We start from the raw sequence: 18,823 nt of genomic DNA, 5'->3' as shown, positions 1-18,823 counted from the left end.
AAATAAAACCACGTTTGATATAGTTTTTTTTTCCTTTTAATTTTGAGATTATATATATATAATAATTAGATTTACATTCATTTCTGTATCATTTTACTTGTTTTATTTTAGAAATAAAGTAAGCATTTATTACTAATTCTTTTATTCATTTCATTTGCTTTTCTGTTGTTGATTTTTAGATTTGCATTTTAGTGCAGCATTGTTTTCCATTTCGTTTTGATGAACATTATTAAATACGGGGTAATAGGGGAATACAAATACAACAAAAAAAAATATTTTAAATATAATATTTCATAATGAGACGCGGGTTGTCCTACGTTCAGATTCCTTTGCTGTGTGGTGGAGGAATCGAGGGTGGGAGAGAGGGAGGGAGAATTTAAAAACAAACAACACAAAAACTAGACTCCATCTAATTTGACATATTTGAAAAGAATGTAATCCATTCATTGTGTGGGAAATTCAGAAGAGTTCTATACACATTTGGCATATGTATGTATGTAGAGATATATTGCATCGTGACCACTTTTGATATTGAAGCTTGTTAAAAACACAAAGGAAATGCACACACAGTACAACAAGCGGAGATTGTTTGTTAATGGGTTTGTTTTTTATCATTTATTAACATGCTACGATTTATAGAATTTTGGTTTAATTTATGCTTCTCGTCTGCTACTCGACTCGATTCGATTCGATTCGATACGATTTGATTCGTTTCAAATTTGTTTCTTGTTTTTCTCTTTTTCATTGCTCTGTATAAAAGTTCAGTAAAAAAATGCAGCTTAACTAGGTTCTCGTTTTGTAATTCCCTCCAATTCGTTTGCTATAAGGTTAGTGCTTTCCTTATAAACGTCATGGTGCATCCGTACTTCCGTCTCTTTCATTTCCATTTCCATTAATTATGCATCAAATGTTGTAAGCATTGTTTTGTTTGTGTTGCTTTCGGCTTTATTTTACATTAAATCAGTTATAATTGTTCCGGCTTCTGCTTAAAAACATTCTTTCTGCTTCGCTTCTGCTTCTGCTCTCGCTCTTTCGCTCTAATATTATTTAATTTTTTTACTTTTGTTTTTATCACTTAGTTTTTACAATGGCGTTTTATTTTGCTTTGCTTTGTTTTATTTTTTTTTGTTCTCCATAAAAATGAGCATACAGACAATTCAATTTATGTATAAATTTCCCTCTGCTTTCCACACTAACATATGTAATCGTCATCTCATCATCAGAAACGCACAAATAAATTCTATTTGATAATACCAAGAACAAAAACTAATTGCATATATTTATTCATTTATATATATGTATATATATATATATATATACGTTGGTTTTCCATTGCAAAAATTCGATATACATATGTGTATTTTCGGTTGATGCGTTGCCTGTTTTTTTTTGTTTTTTTTTCAACTTAAGTTTAACTTGAAAGCGAAATTATACGCGAAACGACATTTGAAATGGATTTGAATCGTGTGTGTGTGTGTGCTGATTGTGATTGTGTGTGTGTGGTGATCCATCTGGATCTGGATAGTGGATGCTGCTATCCACACCATCTGTGGGGGGTTCAGGGTTCAACTACGTAACGCCAATATACATACATCATCGAAAGGATATAGATCGTTGACTTCTGTGTTCCGTTCCGTTCTGTTCTGTTCTGACGAAAAAACCTCTGCGAGTGAGCTTGACATTTTCGTTTCTAAATATTAAATAGATTATTTTAATATATATATAGGCTCGCGTCGCACTCCGCGTCCGAGTGGATCGAGTTTTCTTAGCACATTTACTAATTGAAACGTTGTCGTGGTGAATTTTCATAAGCACAAGTTCATGATTGTTTGTGTGGTGTGGTGTGTTGTGGTGTGGTTTGGTGAATGTTGGTTTTCGAATTGTGTCTCTCGTCTGTATAGGATATTATCATCATCATCATCATCATCTCATTTCACTTAACTTTTATGCACTAATTATCTTCGTTATGTGTGTGTGTGGGTGTGGGTTGGGGTTGGGGTGTGTATGTTCTCTTTAGATATTTTGTTGGTTTTGTTGTAAAATAAGAAGAAAATGTTTTATGCATTGCTGGTTGAGCAAATCGATCGCTTCTTTTGGGTCTGCGGTTGCGTTTGGGGTTGCGGTTGGGTCGATCGATGGCTGCCAAGATCATCAGAGCAGAGCAGAGCGCTTTACCAATTGGCCATGCCCGGCTTGTTGAGCGTCATAAAGTAGATTTGACACGATGAAGCACCTTTGGCACTGCTGAAGAATACTTTGTCGTTGCGCTCGCAAAGGAATTTCAAGCGCTGCGCCTTCTTGTGCATAAACACACCATCCAAATGGCCGCTCTCAACGGAACGTATCTGCAATTGCAATTGAAGGCAAAAGAACAGTGTTTCCAATTATAAACCATTCAGAAGTGGACACTCACCTCTATTGCTTTGTTGCCCCAGCCCATGATTTGTCCAGTGCCAATGTATGCCACTGAGGTGGGCATCTCTCCCCACTGCAATTGTAGACAAAAGAGAAATTAAATGTTGGCTAGAACCAAAGCGGGTGATGGGGCAATGGGCAGCGCTTAGCGGGTACTTGCCTGGAGGACAATGTTCTTGGAAACACGACCCACAGTGTTCACATAGACACCTTCATTGTCGTAGCACAGCAGCAGTTGCATCCCATTGGAGTTCGGAAGCGCCACAATACAATGCGGAATGATTGCACCCTGAGTCTGAGAGTAATTGGTTAATTCACGGGTGAGTAATGTCGTCTCCCACCCACGTGGGGTTCGAGCTTACATGTTTGGGAAGATATATGTCGTATACTTCAGCTGAGTCCAAATCAACCGCATGGAAACCCTCGGCCGAGCCATAAATCACCTTCAGTCTCGACTGATCTTCAATTGTGAGATCGACCAAAAGCGGGCGATGTTCCAATTCACCAAAATTCTACGAAAAATCAACCAAAATTTGTATACTTATTCAAAACAAAACTTAAAGAAAAGAAAAGAAGATCCCTCTTTGCAGCGACGACCTACCTTAAATGCCATAAATTTGTGATATGGTTTGGGAGCCCATGCATATATTTCAATAGAGTCTTTTAATGCAATCACTAGGAACTTAATCCTTTCGTATTTGACAATCTTAAAATGTACAGCACCTTGTAGATCACCCACATTAATCCAGCCATTGCGACGCTCCACTTGCTATTCGATTAAAGAACACACACAAGCATTAAAGTACACACTCAAGTGGAAATATATTCGGTTGGGCTCACATCGGAGAGTCCATCGGTGCGCAAGATTTTCGACTTGAGCCAGGACAAGTAGTAGACACGCACGCGATTCTTCTTGCCGGATATGGTAACCAATATGTTTTGACCCTCTAGCACTTCCATTTGCTGGAAGCGGCGTCTTGAGATGAGTTGATAGACCTGAAAGCAGAAAAGCAAACCAAATGATCATCGAATCTCGATTTGGATTTCGATTTGGATTTTCAGATGGTCTTACCTTCCCCTGGCCGGAACGATCGAGCAGCATCAGGCCATTCTCTGTGCCAATCAGCAAATTGACGCCCCATAGCGCCGCACAGAGTATCTCCGAATTGAAGCGCTTCTTATACTTACGGATCTCGGGCGTATCGTTGGCCGCCTCGTGGGAGGTGGGCGTCACATTGACATTCACGTGCGACTCACGACGCGACGGGCCGGAGCCGCCGGCCCCGAAACCGAAGGTAAGGAAACTGCGTTGTTTCTGTTGCAGCGCGTACGCGTGCGTTGGCAAGTTGGCGGCGTTCGAGGAGGCCGATAACGGGGCATTCGATGGATGTGGTGGATGGTGGATGTTCGCAGAGGAGGAAGAAGCAGATTTGTGCAATAAATTAGTAATACTGCTGGTGGAACGCGTCTTACTGATCGAATTCTTTGGCGAGTTCTGTCGCGAATTCGACGAGGACGAGGCGAGCGATATCGTCGACTGTGGCGAATTATTGCTGCTGTTGCTAATAATCACGCCACCGACGACGCTACCACCCCCAAGGCCGATGCCGAGGCCGGGGACGAGCCCGGGGACGAGGCCGTGGCCACCGACGGCTCCGTTGCCGCTGCTAGCGATAAACGATTTCGATGGCGTGGAATGCACGGATGAACTGATGGCCGCTTGATACTGCATGAAATATCGATAAACGATTTTCGATTCAATTCGATTCGATTCGATTCGATTCGATTAGCGATTATTTGTTTATATTGATTGATTTTTGATTTGTTTTTTGGTTTTTGTTTTTTGTTTTTTATTGGTAATTATACAGAGAAAAAGAAAAATAGAAAAAGTGCAAAGAAAAAATTACAATTAGTCTGGAGATGTAAAAACAAAAGGAATAAAGTTTATTAAATAAATTACAACATGCTTTAGGGGATGGTTGGGGATGGTCGGGGGTGTGTAGAGTCTGTAGAGTGTGCATTACAAGGGCGTGGGGGTGTTTCGTATGGGTTAGGGATGCTTAAACTAACGAATAATTGAAACTATAGCCAAAAAGAGAACTCTCATTCATTCTTGTTAAAAGTTTGTAGAAACGTGGAAATGTTAAATAATATTGGTAAAAATTGATATGTGTTTAGTCTTTCCCCAGAGGCCGAATATTTTATATGTTGTGTGTGTGTGTGTGTGTGTGCGCGTGTGTGTGTGAATAAGTATTCGAATTCAAATTCCAATCTTTTGGGTTACATTTTCGCCTGCAGATGTGGGTGTATGGCAAGATGGAATATGGGATATGTGTATGGAGATCTGTTAGCACTCGACTGGCACAAAGGAATATACAAAAAGAGATGGAATGGTCTATTGTATGTACAGAGAGAGTGAGTGAGTGAGAGAGGGAGAGACAGCGAGGAGCAACAGGAGGTGAAATCGAAACTGAAAGGCATTCCTGCAGTGCAGATACACAAGTGTTTGGGGATTTTTGCCCTTTTGCCATTTGAAAGAACTTATAAGATACACATACGGCGGCGGGAGGGGGGCACGGTGTGAAAATGAGTTTGAAAATCGTTGGAGAAATATACAACACAAAAGGTGGTTTCTTGATTTGTTTGGTAGCAAGAAATGTTTGGGAGTAAAGAGAGTAAAATTATACAAAAGAAGAGTATTTTTTGTTGTTGGTGGGAGAGCTTGTTTTTGGTATTTGGTATTTTTTAGGGGGTTTTTGGTTTTTGGTTTTTGGTTTGTTTTTATTCATAAATACTTACTATTGTAATGTTTTGTTTGTTTGGTATTTGATTGGTAATTGATTTGTAATTGGTTAGAATATATCGTAGTGGCCATCAGCTCAAACGTTGCGGAAAGACAAAGCACAATTAAGAAGAAGAAATTTGTTTAAACGTTCGTTGTGTGTGTGGTTTTTTTTTCTTTTTTTTTCTTTATTTTTTTTAATTTTGGTGTTAAAGAAATTCTTTTTTTTGTGGGTTTAATTTTGATTTTACTCATGCTTCATGCAAATATATACTTTTCTAAAATTGTCGACCAATTGTCACTGTTTTGCACTCTCTTCGTAATGAAACTTTGCTCCCACGTATTTATATAGTACTATCCCAGATAAATGGTATTGTATGTTCTCTTCCTTTGATTTCTGGTTTGGGTTTGGGTTTGGGTTTGGGTTTGGGTTCGGGATTAGTCACATACGTATGTACTTTCTGGGTGGAGGTTAGAGTTACGTTTTAGGATCACAAAATGATAACAATTAATGGTTGGGGAAGGGGGAGGGGGAATACTGAACAAAATACATATGTATACTCGTAAATCGCCGCTTTGTGGCGGCAGGTTAGTAGGCAATCGCACCACTGTACGGTACGGATTCAGAGATCCCTCAGTGATTTCTTTGGAAGTCGGAATTTTCGATAGTGGAACACTGATGATTCCTTATCTAATCGGAAGACTTTGAGGACAAACACAATGCGAATGACTCGATTTGGCGAGGAACAGACAGCGATATTGAGACAAGTAATAAGTAAGGCAAGGACTCTCAAAGGTTACGAACGAAAACACACAAAAAACAAAAAAAAAGGTACAACGAGGTGGTAGTAGAACACACAAAAGTAAAAGTATATGATGTTTATAGCCCATACATATAGTATATAGTATATGGTTATGGTTATGGCTGTGACTCTGGCTGTGACTGTGGCTGGCATTACTCACCTCCTCACTGGATGATTTATCATGGCGTGGCGGTGTGGCCGGCGATGCCTGGCTAAGCAGATCGGGCAGTACGCTGCTGGTGCGGGTTCCGGGTGTACCCAAAACGCTGCCATCGGCTCCACCCACTCCGCTGCTTCCACCGCCGCCGCCGCCGCCGCCGCCGCTGCTTCCTCCTCCGCCAACTCCGCGATTCTGAATGGGACAGAAAGATGCAACAAGAAACAGTTTAGTACAGTGCAAGAGTAACGGACTTTGGGGCGAGGTTCGGATAGAAGTTGAAAATTAAATCAGGTAGTGGGAATAGATAGTGGGAGGATAGATAGATAGATAGATAAACAGATAGATAGATACAGTTGGAGGAGGAACGAACAGATATAAGAAACAACAAATGAATCAAAAACAAAAAAAAAAACAAACGTGGAACGTAGCAGAACAAAATAAATGAATGCCAATGAGAGAAGAGACACTGAAAGTCGCCTAAATGGATATGTGGATCGATCCCCTGTTTCTACGAAAGCCCCAATGGATATACAGATATATGTATATAGTAGTCGAACGGAGAGAGAGTGTGTGTGTGTGTGTGTGTGTGTGTGGGAGGTGGGGTGGGTGTGTGCGTGTAATATCCATTTACTATATAGAAGAGCTTACAATCTAAAAAACATATACTAGGCATCTATCTCTCTCTCTCTCACTCTCTCTCACTCTCTCGTATGGTTTCAAAATTGTTTTAAAGCTAGACATGTAAAGCACTTAAACTATCACACGTGGACGCAAATGGTGGTGGAGAGGGGGGGTGGAGGCAGCAACACATTCCTCGCGGCACTCCAGCAGGCAAACGTTGCTCAACAAGTTGCAAGAACAATTCCAGGATTGGGGGCTTTATACATTTTAACATTTCTTAATTAGCTCTCCATTCGTTAACCAAACTCTTCAATTGATTCTTTAATTCTAGTTTCGTCTTTGCACAGAAAAGCTTTAAAACAATTTTGGGTAGCATTAGGCAAAGTAGAACATGATGATACAGAGAGCACAGCAGCAGAGCACGATAAATTACATGGTTAGAACTGGGGCAGTGATACTACTCGATATGTGTACGTGTTATCTGTAAAACGAGCTATAATCAAGGGTTAAAGAACTCATGGAAGTGGCCCTTAAGTAGCGGCCAGGGGTGAGGAGTCTAGTGATGGGTTCTCTACGTTTCTGCTGGTGTTTTTCTTGGCCACTCTAGGAAATCTCTAAATTTATAACTGTGCTTAACTAAACCCCATCGAATCGAATCTTAAGCCCTTTTAAGCCTTTTAATCCACCCTTACTAAATCTGAGGACTTCCGGTTCTACTTAATAGTTTTATCAAAGATTCGAAGTAGATTTAGGTATAGAAAAAGCTTCAACCTCTGCTCTACGAGTCTACCAGTCTACGGGTCTACGGGTCTACGAGTACGGGTCTGTTTAATGGATCACATCTCATTAGCATTCGATAATTTTGCCTCTTGTGTGTGTGTGTTTTTGCGACTAGAGTTATTTACATTTGTTTTTGGTGTTAGAAAGCAATCGATTTGCGTTTGTTAGTTGCACATTAGCCCGGCCCAAAAACGCTTAGTATTAGAGATTAGCGACTTAATTACGGCTCCGCTCTTGGGGGATGTAGCTTAGATCTTACAAATGAAAAATGCAATAAAAAATATGTAAATTCCAAAGGTAAATCAAACAGAAACCAAAACATGCTCAGGCAATGAAAAGATACGGATAAGTACAAGTATATATGAAACAATATGTGAGCACACCAAACGAATATACGAGTTATTTTTTCGACTTTTGAACTATGTACACCCCTTGCAGAGGGTTTTGGGAAAGGGACTTTGATTGGCTGGAAGTCTAGGGATGCAGTCATTGCATGTCACTGTCCAGGAGGAAAATTCCAGTATGAAATACGAGCGAGTAAGCTCAAGCCATGTACGTCCGTCCCGTCCCGTCCCAGAAAGTGCCTCTAATTTGAGGTTAAGGAGCTGGCTACCGAGGCATTGAATTTCCCAAGGTAGAAGCAACTATCGGTCCAACATCCTGTTTTGATGAGGGAAAACTTCCAGGAAAACCCCCAAAAAGCGACAGTAAATATGAAAAATGTGAATCTGCAAGGGTACAGGTACAGTCTGTTCCAGGTTCTTTCGCGATGGTTTCCCACAGAATTTTCCATCGGTTTTCATTATCAACAGATGCGTTTTTGTGTGCGTGTGTGGGTGTTTGGGTGGTGTTATTTACGAGTTGCGAGGCTGTTAGTCTGCAAATGTTATTAACAATACGAGCGAATGCCAGCGGAGTCGCCATGTGCCTGGTGGTGTGGTGTGGTGAGTTGTGGTGTGATCGAGTGTCGTGGGTGGTGTGTTTGGTGAGTATGGGAGAAAGCGAGCGATGGTAAATTTTAACATTTTTGTTGCTTTTTTTTTGGTTTTTGGTTTGGTTTACGTTTACATTTCTGGCGCCAAGACAAAACACAATTGGAATGGAAGAACGACATATGCTTTTGGTTTTTTTTTTTCTTTCTTTTCTTTTTTTTGTGATGTTTGTTTGCCTCTTCTGAAGGTTGATTGTTGGAGTTTGTTGTTTGTTTGTTTGTTTGTGCGAGCTGAGAACGTTTACCTGCTGCTGCTGTTGCTGCTGCTGCGCCTGCTGCTGCTGCTGTTGTTGCTGCTGCTGCTGCTGCTGCTGCTGTTGCTGCTGTTGCTGCTGTTGCTGGTGGGCTCGAGAGGCAGCATTCTGCAACACAATGACGGATTCAGTCTTTTCGCGACGCGGACGCAAGAAATCAAGATTCGCCCAACTCGATTTAGTGGCAGGAGTTCCTGCTCCCGACTTGGCAGCCACTGCTCCTGCTCCTGCTCCTGCTGCTGCTGGAGAGGTGGTCTTGCTCTTGCTGCTGCCACTGGCTGTGGCTGTGGCTGTGGCTGTGGCACTGTTACTGGTGTTGTAAATGCTGTTCCTTTGGTACATGGCACTGGCTCTCTGGCTAGCTTGGACAATTTGCAGCTGTATTGTGGAGGCTGCGCGGCCGCTGTTGCTGTTGCTGTGGCTGCTGTTGCTGTTGTTGCTGTGGTTGCTGCTGGTGGTGCCGCTCAGCACTGCAGAGTGGCGTTTGTTTAGCGGAAAGAAGTCCGAGTTCTCACGCCGAAAGCCGCGCACAAAATTCGACTCTATTCGCTTGTGCTGCGACTTCGAAGTGTTGCTGCTGCTGCTTGCGGCTCCAGCGGCAGCTCCCTTTTCTTTGGCAATACTTGTGGCACCCGCGCCTGCGCCTGCGCCTGTGCCCTTTAGCGGCTGATAGCCCCTGGGCACTGGCCTGGTGATGGCCTCCGCCACACTGGCCCTCTGCAGCTTCGTCTCCACCTTGAGCGTGCTCTGCTGCGAGCTGCGACTGAGGCTGGCCGTCGTTGTGGGGCTGCCACTGCTTCCGCTTCCGCTGCCACTGCCACTGCCACTTCCGCCGGTGGCTCTGCCACTGCCACGTCCTGCTGCAGCTCCCGCTCCAGCTCCAGCTCCAGCTCCACTGTTGGCTCCGGTCTTCGGAAAGAATCGATCAAAGTCCCAGTCCCTTAGAAGATTTGCCTCCTCCCTTCGTGGCACGACGACAGCGGATGATGTCCTTAGCAGGGGGTTTATATTCTGTTCCGTGGTTGTGTGTGTCGTGTTTGAGTGTGTGTGTGTGTGTGTGTGTGTGTGGATCGGGGATTGGGGGTTGTTTCGGGTAGGAGTAGTAGTTGTTGTTGTTGTTGGTTGTTGTTGTTGTTGTTGTGAGTAGCAGCGCAAGAGAAGAATTTGTGTTAGGTTTTTGTTTTTTTACTTTCTTGGTTGTTGTTTTTGTTCTTGCAGTCTCTGTTGCATACTTAGAGGCGATTCTAAAGGACGAAGGGTGGGGGTGGGGGTGGGGGTGGGGTTGGGAGTGGGGAGGGGTAGGAGTAGGAGGAGATTCTATGCCCCACCACAACAGCATGTAACATTTTTCATGAATTCTCCTTCGCGAATGGAGCCATCTTTTTCTTCGCTCCATACAGATCGGATCGGATCGGATCGTATATAGATATATGGCATCGTACAGTATATATAGATATGTTTATGCAAGTGTATGTGTGAGTGTGTTGTATCTGTGTGAGATTTTGAATTTTTCGTTTTCTTCGTTGGGGTGCAATAATACGGTTTTTTTTCTCTCTATATATATACAACATTCGATTGGGTTCGATCGGTGTGGAACATTCTATACGCACCAGTGCATATTTGTATATATGTATATGGATATATAGATATAGATACAGATACATGTGCATTTCATAGATGCAAACAGCACACACATCTTTTGCTCAATCGATAAATAAACACGGAATAAACATAAGAGAAATACTTTGTACAAAACACACGAAAATAACTAAATTTTGGTTTTCTTCAAAAGAATAATTCACGAAAAAGATTTCACACTGTTTTTTTTCTTCTTCTTTTTTTACTCAAAATAAATATATGGAAAATTAATAATAAAATTAAATATATATATTATTTCCGATCAAAATTTAGTAGGTCAAAGGATATATATATATGTAAATATGGTAGGTATAAATTTTAAGCTAAATCTTGAATGAAAAAAATAAATCAAAACTGTTTTCTTTTCGTCTAAAAAGAAAGAAACCGCAACCGCAAAAGTCGAAAAAAAAAGAAACAACTTAGATTTATATTACGCTTAATTGATTGATTGATTTGTTGGATTGGATTAGATTGATTGATTGATTGGTTCCTTTAACCCTACAAAAGCTATAGTTTACAATTTGTACAATCGGTGGGCGGGGCGGGGCGGGGCCTGGTCTATACGCATTCTGATCACTGATCCTTCACTCATTTGATCCCCCGGATATTGTTTTTTTCATCTCATTTTCATCATCGTTTAAAATCAATACGAACAAAAACTAAAAACTAAACTAAATCGAAGGAAACGTACTCCTCATATATACGGATCGTATCGATCGTATCGACCGTATCGATCGTATATATGTCGAAATAAAGAGCATAGAGTATAGATCGGAATCGACTGAACTTGGATGCTTCTGTGAGTACTTACGCGCTTCATGATCAGCGTGCGATCTCCTGCCTGATCGTCGTCATCGGGCGTGGGGGGCAGTGGCCGGTTGGGCGGCCCTCCGCTGCCGTGGCTGCCAAGGGGCGTTGTCGTGTTGCCGTCCTCGGAGACGGGTCCCAGACCAGGCCTATATGAAAATTCGGGTCTGAACAAAACGCAAAACCAAACGAAAAAGAACCAGAACAAAAAAGGGGCGGCAAATCGTTTTGTTGATGAATGGAAATGATTGGGAATCGGGAATGGGAGTTGGATTTTGGAAGGATTTCGTGTGAGTTTATATAGGATTTCAATGGGTTGTCAGATGGGATTTTGTAGGGGTTCGGAGTGGGTGTTTTGGGGTGTAAAATGATTTGTTTAAACGAGTGAGAGACAAGAATGTTGTGAAGTTTGGGTTAGTATTCAGAGAGAGAGAGAGATGATTGATGCGTGATCTACTTTTACTTTTTTTTCACGCCCCCTTCTTTGTGCGTGTGTGTGTGTGGGTGTGTGTGGGTGTGTGTGGGTGGTACTTACAGCGGCTTGGGCGGATCGCTGGCCAACAGAGTGCCATCGTTCCTGGCCCGATCGTTCGGCTCATCCGGCTCGCTGTCCGAGTCGCTGCTGTCCAACGGATCCAGCGGATTCACGGGCTGTCCCAGATGATTGTTCGACTGCTGCTGTGGCAGCACGGCGGCCGGCTTCGATGCCCCCGAGGCGGACCCGGAGCCCCGATTGTTGCGCGGCGGCGCCTCCGGCTGGGCCGCCTGCTGCTGGGCCCCTCCTGCACCGGCCCCGGCTGCCCCTCCGGCTGCTGCTGCTGCTGCTGTCTGTGGCTGCGGCTGTTGGGAGGAGACCACGCCCAATTCATTTAATTGTGCTGCTAACACATCCAAATGATCCTACAGTTTTTTTTATATAGTACATTTTTCGGTTTTCCGTTTTTTGTTTTTTTGAGGATTTTCGTGTGTGTGTGTGTAGTGTTGTGTGTCGTGTGTGTGTGTGTGTTGGTGTGTGTATAGATTCCACATAATACCACAGTTTTTCGTTTGGGGGAATGGGGGAACGAGATATAATTGAGAATTAGATTGGTTTTCCTTCAAGATAGAGCTCCTTCTTATAGATACAGATACAGAAACGTTGCAGAAACGAGCATTCGATGCAGATTACAGAACAGAACAGTTTGTGGGTTAGAGATTACATTACAGAGAAGGCTTTAGGGCATCCCCAGCAGCAGAGAGCTTCGATTAGATGCAGGAAAGTCAGTGCCAGGCACAGGATTCACAGGAGTTAGTGGAGGCTCTTTTCAAGAGTTAGTTTGAAGATTTTAAGGCTCCAATTCGGATTCGGATTCGGTTCAAAAACTGGTATTAGTGGCACGTGCAAAAGTGTTTTTTTGGTAGGGGTTGGGATGGTTTTTGGGGTAGTTGCGGGTGGGCACCCCCCTGAATGGGGGCTTGGGATTACAATCGTTATTCATTATTCACTATTCATATGAAGTGCATTGTAGAACGACTTTCGAGAGCGGGGATCTTTAGTAGATCCCCCCACAGGATCGCTTCAATGCACTTCACACAGCAATGGAAATGTACACTATAAATAGGAAAATGGAAAATGCAAGCGAACGGAAAGAGAAGCAAAAACAGAACAGAAGAACAAATGCAACAGGCGGCGGCTCGTGGATGGCCTTCCTCGACTGCAAATCGCTGGACAGACATACCTCAGGTCTCCTTGGTGGTAACTGTTGTTGTTTGGTGTGTGTTTCGTGTAGGAAAATCATACGACGTGGTGGTGGTGGGGGGCGGGGGTTACGCATGAGTCATAAATCATAAATCGATGGATATTCATTGATATATATATATAAAGATATATATGGATATACAGATTGTTTGTATGTAGGCGCACAAAATACATGAAAATAAAAGAAGAATACGAAATTGGGGGATTACTTATGAGCGTAACATAAAAGCGAATCGACACTACTTCTGAATGCGGGTGGGGGTGTGGGGGGGACACACAACAACATTACGATGACGGGGGGCCGATATGACGATATGACGATATGTACTTGTACTCTTTCGCAAAAGGCGAGAGAGGAAGAGCTCTAGAGCTCTGAAGTCATTGCTCTGCAAAGACCTTCCCAGAGAGGGGATTCTGCTTCTGCTTTTGTTATCAGCAGCCTAGCCTCCCGTTCAGAGTATTCCCTGCGTTAATCTCCTTCTACCGATACGCACCGATGGCTTGAAGTTATTCTGCGAGTTTCGCTGCTGCTGCTGGGGCGTCTGACCCGCTGGCTGATCGCCGCCGCCGCCTCCTCCTCCTCCGCCGCCGCACTTCGGGGTCGGTGGCAATGGCCGATTGGCATGCGGTGGATCTGGCACCACAATCAGACGCTGTGGTATTTGTGGGCGTGCCGGCGGACCTGGTTCCTCGATCTGCTGGCGCTGTAGAACCAAGAGAGAGCATACACACGGGTTAGGGCGATTCTACTGGAAGGATAGCGAGCGATCCAACTCCTACCGATGGCGGTTTCTGCTGTCGATTCGCCTGCGGCTGCTGCGCCTGTGCCTGCTGCTGTGCCTGCTGTTGTTGCTGCTGTTGGGCGGCTGCCGCCGCCTGCGCCTGGGCCTGTTGCGCTGCAAATGCGGCTGCTGCATGCGCCTCTGCTGCTGCCGCCGCGGCGGCCGCCTGCCGCTGCTGTTGCTGGTGCAGCTGCGCCTGGGCGGCGGCATGGTCGGCCGCTGCCTGGGCGTGGGCGTGGGCCATCAGCTGGTGGTGCTGCTGCTGCTCGGCCGCGATACGACCCTCCTGGATCTGCTGGAAGTTGCGGCGCAAAGTGTCGCCGCCGGGGGCCTGGACAATGGAGCTATGCTCGCCCGCCAGCTGCGGCTCATCGTCGTCGTTGTCGCTGCCCGAGTAGCGGTAGTCCTCGCGCTCCTTCTCCTGCTTGCGCTTCTTGCAGCGATCGATGTGGTCCTTCAGCTGGATGCGCACCTGCCGGTCCGTGGGCTGGTCCTTGATGAAGCCATGCTTCAGCAGATTCTCGGTATAAGGCCGCTGATGGTAGTCCTTGACTGAAAGTGCAAACGAATTAGTAGAGTCCCCAGTCCCCCGTCCTCCAGCCGGGGGGGAGGACGATGACTCACCCAACACCGTGTCAATGAATCCGTGGAATTTCTTGGACCATTTCTTCGATTTGAGGCGCGGCGGCGAGTTGCGGGGAATCAAGAAGAGGGCCCGCATCGGATGGAGATCGCACAGCGGCGGCTGTGACTCAGCCATCTCCAAGGCAGTGATCCCGAGCGACCACAGGTCCGATCGGTTGTCGTATGTGGCATCGGGATTCTCGTCGCAGGCAATGACCTCCGGCGCCATCCAGTAGGGAGTACCTGTGCGCAGAGAGAGAGAGACGCGTTTAGCAGGCGGTAATCTCCAGAGAGACGCCATGGATGACTCACCAATGAACGTGTTCCTCCTGCCTATCGTGCGGTCCAGCTGCGCGGAGACTCCGAAGTCGACCAGCTTCACCTCCGCATTGTCTGTGAGCAGGACATTCTGGCCCTTGATGTCCCGATGGATGACTTTGTTCGAGTGCAAGTAGCTCAGGCCGCGCAGGATCTCGCGGCAGATGTAGGCGATCCACTCCTCCTTGAGGCTCTGGCCCTTGGTGGACTTCACCAGGTCCGTCACGGAGCCGGCGCCGCAGTACTCCATCACCAGCCAGAGCTGGTCGTCCTTGCCGGGCGGACTCTTCTTGATGAACGCCCCGTAGTAGGTGGCAATGTTGCGATGATTTGAGTATTTCTTCAACACATTGATCTCCAGCTTGATCTCCTCCTCCTCGTCCTCGGTGACGTCCATCACCTTTATGGCAGCCAATTGTCCAGTCTTTGTGTGACGGCCCTGCAGGCGGCAAAACAGATGCGGGAAATGTTTAATCTTTCGGCTTTCGGGGGGGGGCGAGGGGGTCAAAGATCGAGGTCGAAAGTGTGGGGCATGGCATGGGCTTTTATTTGTTGTTTTTCATTCACGTTTCATTATTGCGGCATTGAAGGCTGTTTAATGCACTTCTGTCGACGATGTCGATGACGCTACTGATGGCCATGAAGGCGTTGGCGGTTAGTGCATCTCCGTCTCTGCCACTGCCCCACGGCGTCAACAAACTGCGACGCATGAAAAACGATTATTTAAACAAAAGCCAGAGCCACAGCCACAACAATATATAGTAGACTTCCAATGAAATCAAACAATAGAGAAGGCACTCCACAAGACGGGCGGGGGCGGGGAGGGGGAGGCAGTAGGAGACGACGACGACTCTGTCTGGAGTGCAGCTGGAAGGAAGGAGGATGGCGGTGGCCCCGAGGAGGTGGCATCAACCTCAAGTGTGGTAATGTGTCTGCTACTCAATCAGAGTGTCAAGTATTTAAGGTAAACATCATGCCACAAATAGTTCGAGTACGACTATCTCTCTCCCGCTCCCCACCCCTCTCCCCCCCTCTCATTCAATGCAATGGCGAATGGCGAACGACTAATCGAAGCGGGGGGATTCTCTAGTTGGGGGGGGGATTCTTTGGAGTACAGATCAGCTCTTTACTTGTTTTCTTTGCAGTTTGGAACCTTTCGAGAGGTGACTAAGAGGCGAATCACCAGCAGAGGAGCAGCCCTGCAAAGAAGGCATTTCCAGGGGGAACTGCACAGGCGATGCCTTAGAGGAGGGATCCCCTGCCCTTTAGAAGACCTTTAAGATGACTAATCGAGGGAGAAGGAAGACCAAACGAAATCTCAGAGATAGATCTTGTAAAAGCTGACTAATCGAAGAGCTCATTCAGAGGAGATTCCTTAAGGCTCTTCCGAGAAGATTTCAACTCTTTCTTCTCTGTAGGAACTCTTATGGAGGCTCTCTTCAGGGAAAGGTATTCCTTAGATGCGATCTATATAGCACTTCTGCACACTTTTCCCCCTAGAAAGAACGATTCCCCACTCAATCTTTGGATTTTTGCAAGCGACTACAGTGATTTTTGTTCTTCTGGGAACTCCCAGGAGTATTTATTAACTTGTTTAAACTATATTCTCAAACATTTTCCAGTCACGTAGCCGGCCCCCGACAATTACCCGTACCCGTAGTTTCAATTAGTTGCCACTTTAATCAAAAGCTTGCAAATTGTTTTTTATGCCACAAAATGCTCCGCCGCCCCGTGCCCCCGCCCCTGGCTATCAGCCCAGAGAGATTGAGTTGTCCTGACCAACCGGTTACCGGTTTTCAACGCTCCACTCCACTCCGCTCCACTCCGGTTAGATGATGCATCCTCTTGTGGATGGCTCTGGGGGCTGTGGCTGTGGCTGTGGCTGTCGTTGTCGTGTCTTGTCGTCTCTTAAGCCGCTTTTCAAGTCATTTTACATTTAATACAGTTTTAATTGAGTGACTGAGCAGCAAGCATCTCCCCATCTCCCCCATCCCATGCCATCCCCTGATGGGGCACCCATTCTCAGCCATAAATCAGAATTCTTAACGAGAGATGATAGCAATTTAAGTGACGATAGGCGATAGGCACTGCCGAAGCCGATGGTGCCTGATGATGTGAAGCGGCCATCCATCTATCCATCTATCTATCTGTCAGTGTCCGTGTATCTACGAGTTTGAGACATGTTTTGCCCCGTCGTACACTCTGGAGAGAGGCACAAGTCTTATGTTTCAGATTCTGCATTAATTGAAAGCCGATTACGGCTTATATTTCTTGGGGAAAGGCAGCCAGACACAGATTTTACCATCAAAAATGGAACAGAATTAGGATTATGGCACGATATTTAGGTATCCCCCATGGAAAGCTCTACAGGATAATACTCCTCTAAGTAAAGTATCTATAGAGTAGATTTCACCACCCAGGAGTCGGCACGATCCCTCTCTAAAGAACTAAATCTAATCTAAACCCACTATAATCCATGGAATTCCCCTTCTGCCAGAGAAGGCAGGGTATTCGTCTCATTCGTTCTCAATTCAAAAAGGAGCACTACCCCCCTTCCCCCCACTATTCCATGCGCCGCTTTTATCGATTACCGAAACGAGGCGTTACTCCGTGGCTCCATGGCTCCATGGCTCCATGGCCAGGTGAAGATTCGATCAAAATGTTATTAAAAACTCAGGCAAACGAGCGGCATTCTGCTGGAATGGCTGTGCAGCATGTTGCATCTTGGCATCTTGCATCTTGCATCGCTGCTTGGCTGACTCTAACTGTTGTGGCATGCAGCGGCAGCGGCAGATTCTCTATGCAAATTAATGACATGCACTAATGGAGCCTGAAAAACGACACAGAAAATTGTCCAGAAAGAGAGGAGAAATCGATTAGGCAGGCCATTAAAAGGCGGGGCACAGAGGCACAGGGGGGCACAGGGGGAGGGGGCTGTGTGTGTGTGTTGCAGGTGTTTCGGTGGAAGGAAGTGTTTGTTGGTCATCAATTTGATTTTAGATTTCGCCTGCGAGGCCCCCTGCCCCCCTCCCCAGTCCGATGTGAATCATTTTGGAGAGGAGTGCACTCTCCCACTCTCCCACTCTCCACACAGAAAAGAAAGAGAGAGGGAGAGCGAGGGGGAGAGGGGGATAAAAAAATAAACAAAAGTCAGGGCAAAGCCATATGGCATATGGCTTTTATTTATTTCAAAGCAAAAAGCAATGGACTCCTCCACGGCTGCTCCTCGAAGAAATCGCTGAATTTGTAAAAATAATCAACAATAAAAAGAAATCATTGTGAAAATCTTTTCAAAGGTAAAGTCAACAAAGGGAGGGAGGGAGATGGGGAGAGGGGGAGGGGGGGGAGAGCCGGGGCGGATCGTACTGGAGAGTGGAATGAAATGGAATGGAATGGGCTCTGGGGCTTGGCTCTGCTCTGCTCTCTTCTGTGGACTGTGGAGTGTGGACTGTGGAGTGCAGCTGTCCCTCCGATTGGGATTGGGATTCGCCTACCTATGCGATGATGCAGAGGGGGCACAGGGGGAGGGGCGAGCGGAGATGGTTTACAATTTCCAGCACTCGAGTCTCGGCTGTGGCTCGTGTATCGGTGTATCTGTGAGATACACAGCCCCGAGTGCCAAAGGCTTTGTATATGATATGATATCATATATGCAGCGGAATGCAACAAACACAAGAGATACATATGGATATCCACGATATGGATAGCAGAAAGAAAGAAACAAAGAACTGCATAATCACACACATAATCATAATCGTAATCGTAATCATAATCGTATTCATATTCATATTCCCTCATTCAAAAGTATTTGAGATGCCGAAACGCATTGCCAGACGCCCCCCGGACCCTCGCCCCTCCCACCCCTCTGCAAGCCGCCATTTTCCACATTTTCCCGAAAATCCCAGAGGAAAATGCATTCGAGAGGGAGTGTGAGAGAGGGGGGAGGCGGAAGGGGCACGCAAATCTCACATTATATAAGAAGTACAGAAAAATGCTGTCAAGTGCCTGCCCCTTTGCGGCCCTGCCCCTCTCTCCCATTGTACAAAAAACAGGAGCAACTTTTGGACATGTTTTCCAAGTTGGGCTCCAACTTTGGGGCACGACACACGC

The 18,823-nt window shown here is 45.5% G+C and overlaps 1 protein-coding gene across 5 annotated transcripts in view; it reads right to left on the bottom strand.

The window, feature by feature from the left end:
* Positions 1-1,238: 1,238 nt before the first annotated feature.
* The window catches only part of LOC6599627 (serine/threonine-protein kinase mig-15), a 33,835-nt gene continuing 16,250 nt past the window's right edge, over positions 1,239-18,823 (bottom strand). The window contains exons 3-20 of one of the 5 annotated variants that reach the window (XM_026993729.1): positions 14,708-15,152; positions 14,396-14,638; positions 13,899-14,323; positions 13,770-13,844; positions 13,484-13,693; positions 12,970-12,990; positions 11,787-12,151; positions 11,257-11,400; positions 9,703-9,830; positions 8,825-9,663; positions 6,161-6,352; positions 3,488-3,730; positions 3,256-3,411; positions 3,017-3,184; positions 2,778-2,927; positions 2,576-2,704; positions 2,414-2,488; positions 1,239-2,345 (exon numbers count right to left, since the gene is read on the bottom strand). In XM_026993729.1, coding sequence (XP_026849530.1) covers positions 2,172-2,345; positions 2,414-2,488; positions 2,576-2,704; positions 2,778-2,927; positions 3,017-3,184; positions 3,256-3,411; positions 3,488-3,730; positions 6,161-6,352; positions 8,825-9,663; positions 9,703-9,830; positions 11,257-11,400; positions 11,787-12,151; positions 12,970-12,990; positions 13,484-13,693; positions 13,770-13,844; positions 13,899-14,323; positions 14,396-14,638; positions 14,708-15,152 — 4,182 coding nt within the window. In that variant the 3' untranslated portion in view covers positions 1,239-2,171. Of the gene's footprint in view, positions 2,346-2,413; positions 2,489-2,575; positions 2,711-2,777; positions 2,928-3,016; positions 3,185-3,255; positions 3,412-3,487; positions 4,142-6,160; positions 6,353-8,824; positions 9,664-9,702; positions 9,831-11,255; positions 11,401-11,786; positions 12,152-12,969; positions 12,991-13,483; positions 13,694-13,769; positions 13,845-13,898; positions 14,324-14,395; positions 14,639-14,707; positions 15,153-18,823 lie in introns of all 5 variants that reach the window. The other 4 variants (XM_026993728.1, XM_026993732.1, XM_026993731.1 and 1 more) reach the window with 4 other exon arrangements.

The sequence above is a fragment of the Drosophila persimilis genome, unplaced genomic scaffold (genome assembly GCF_003286085.1).
Source record: "Drosophila persimilis strain 14011-0111.01,24,50 unplaced genomic scaffold, DperRS2 tig00000885-arrow-arrow-pilon, whole genome shotgun sequence".
Classification (NCBI taxonomy): Eukaryota; Metazoa; Arthropoda; class Insecta; order Diptera; family Drosophilidae; genus Drosophila; species Drosophila persimilis.
Note: the sequence above shows the minus strand (reverse complement) of the source record. Positions and strands in the feature narration are given on the sequence as shown.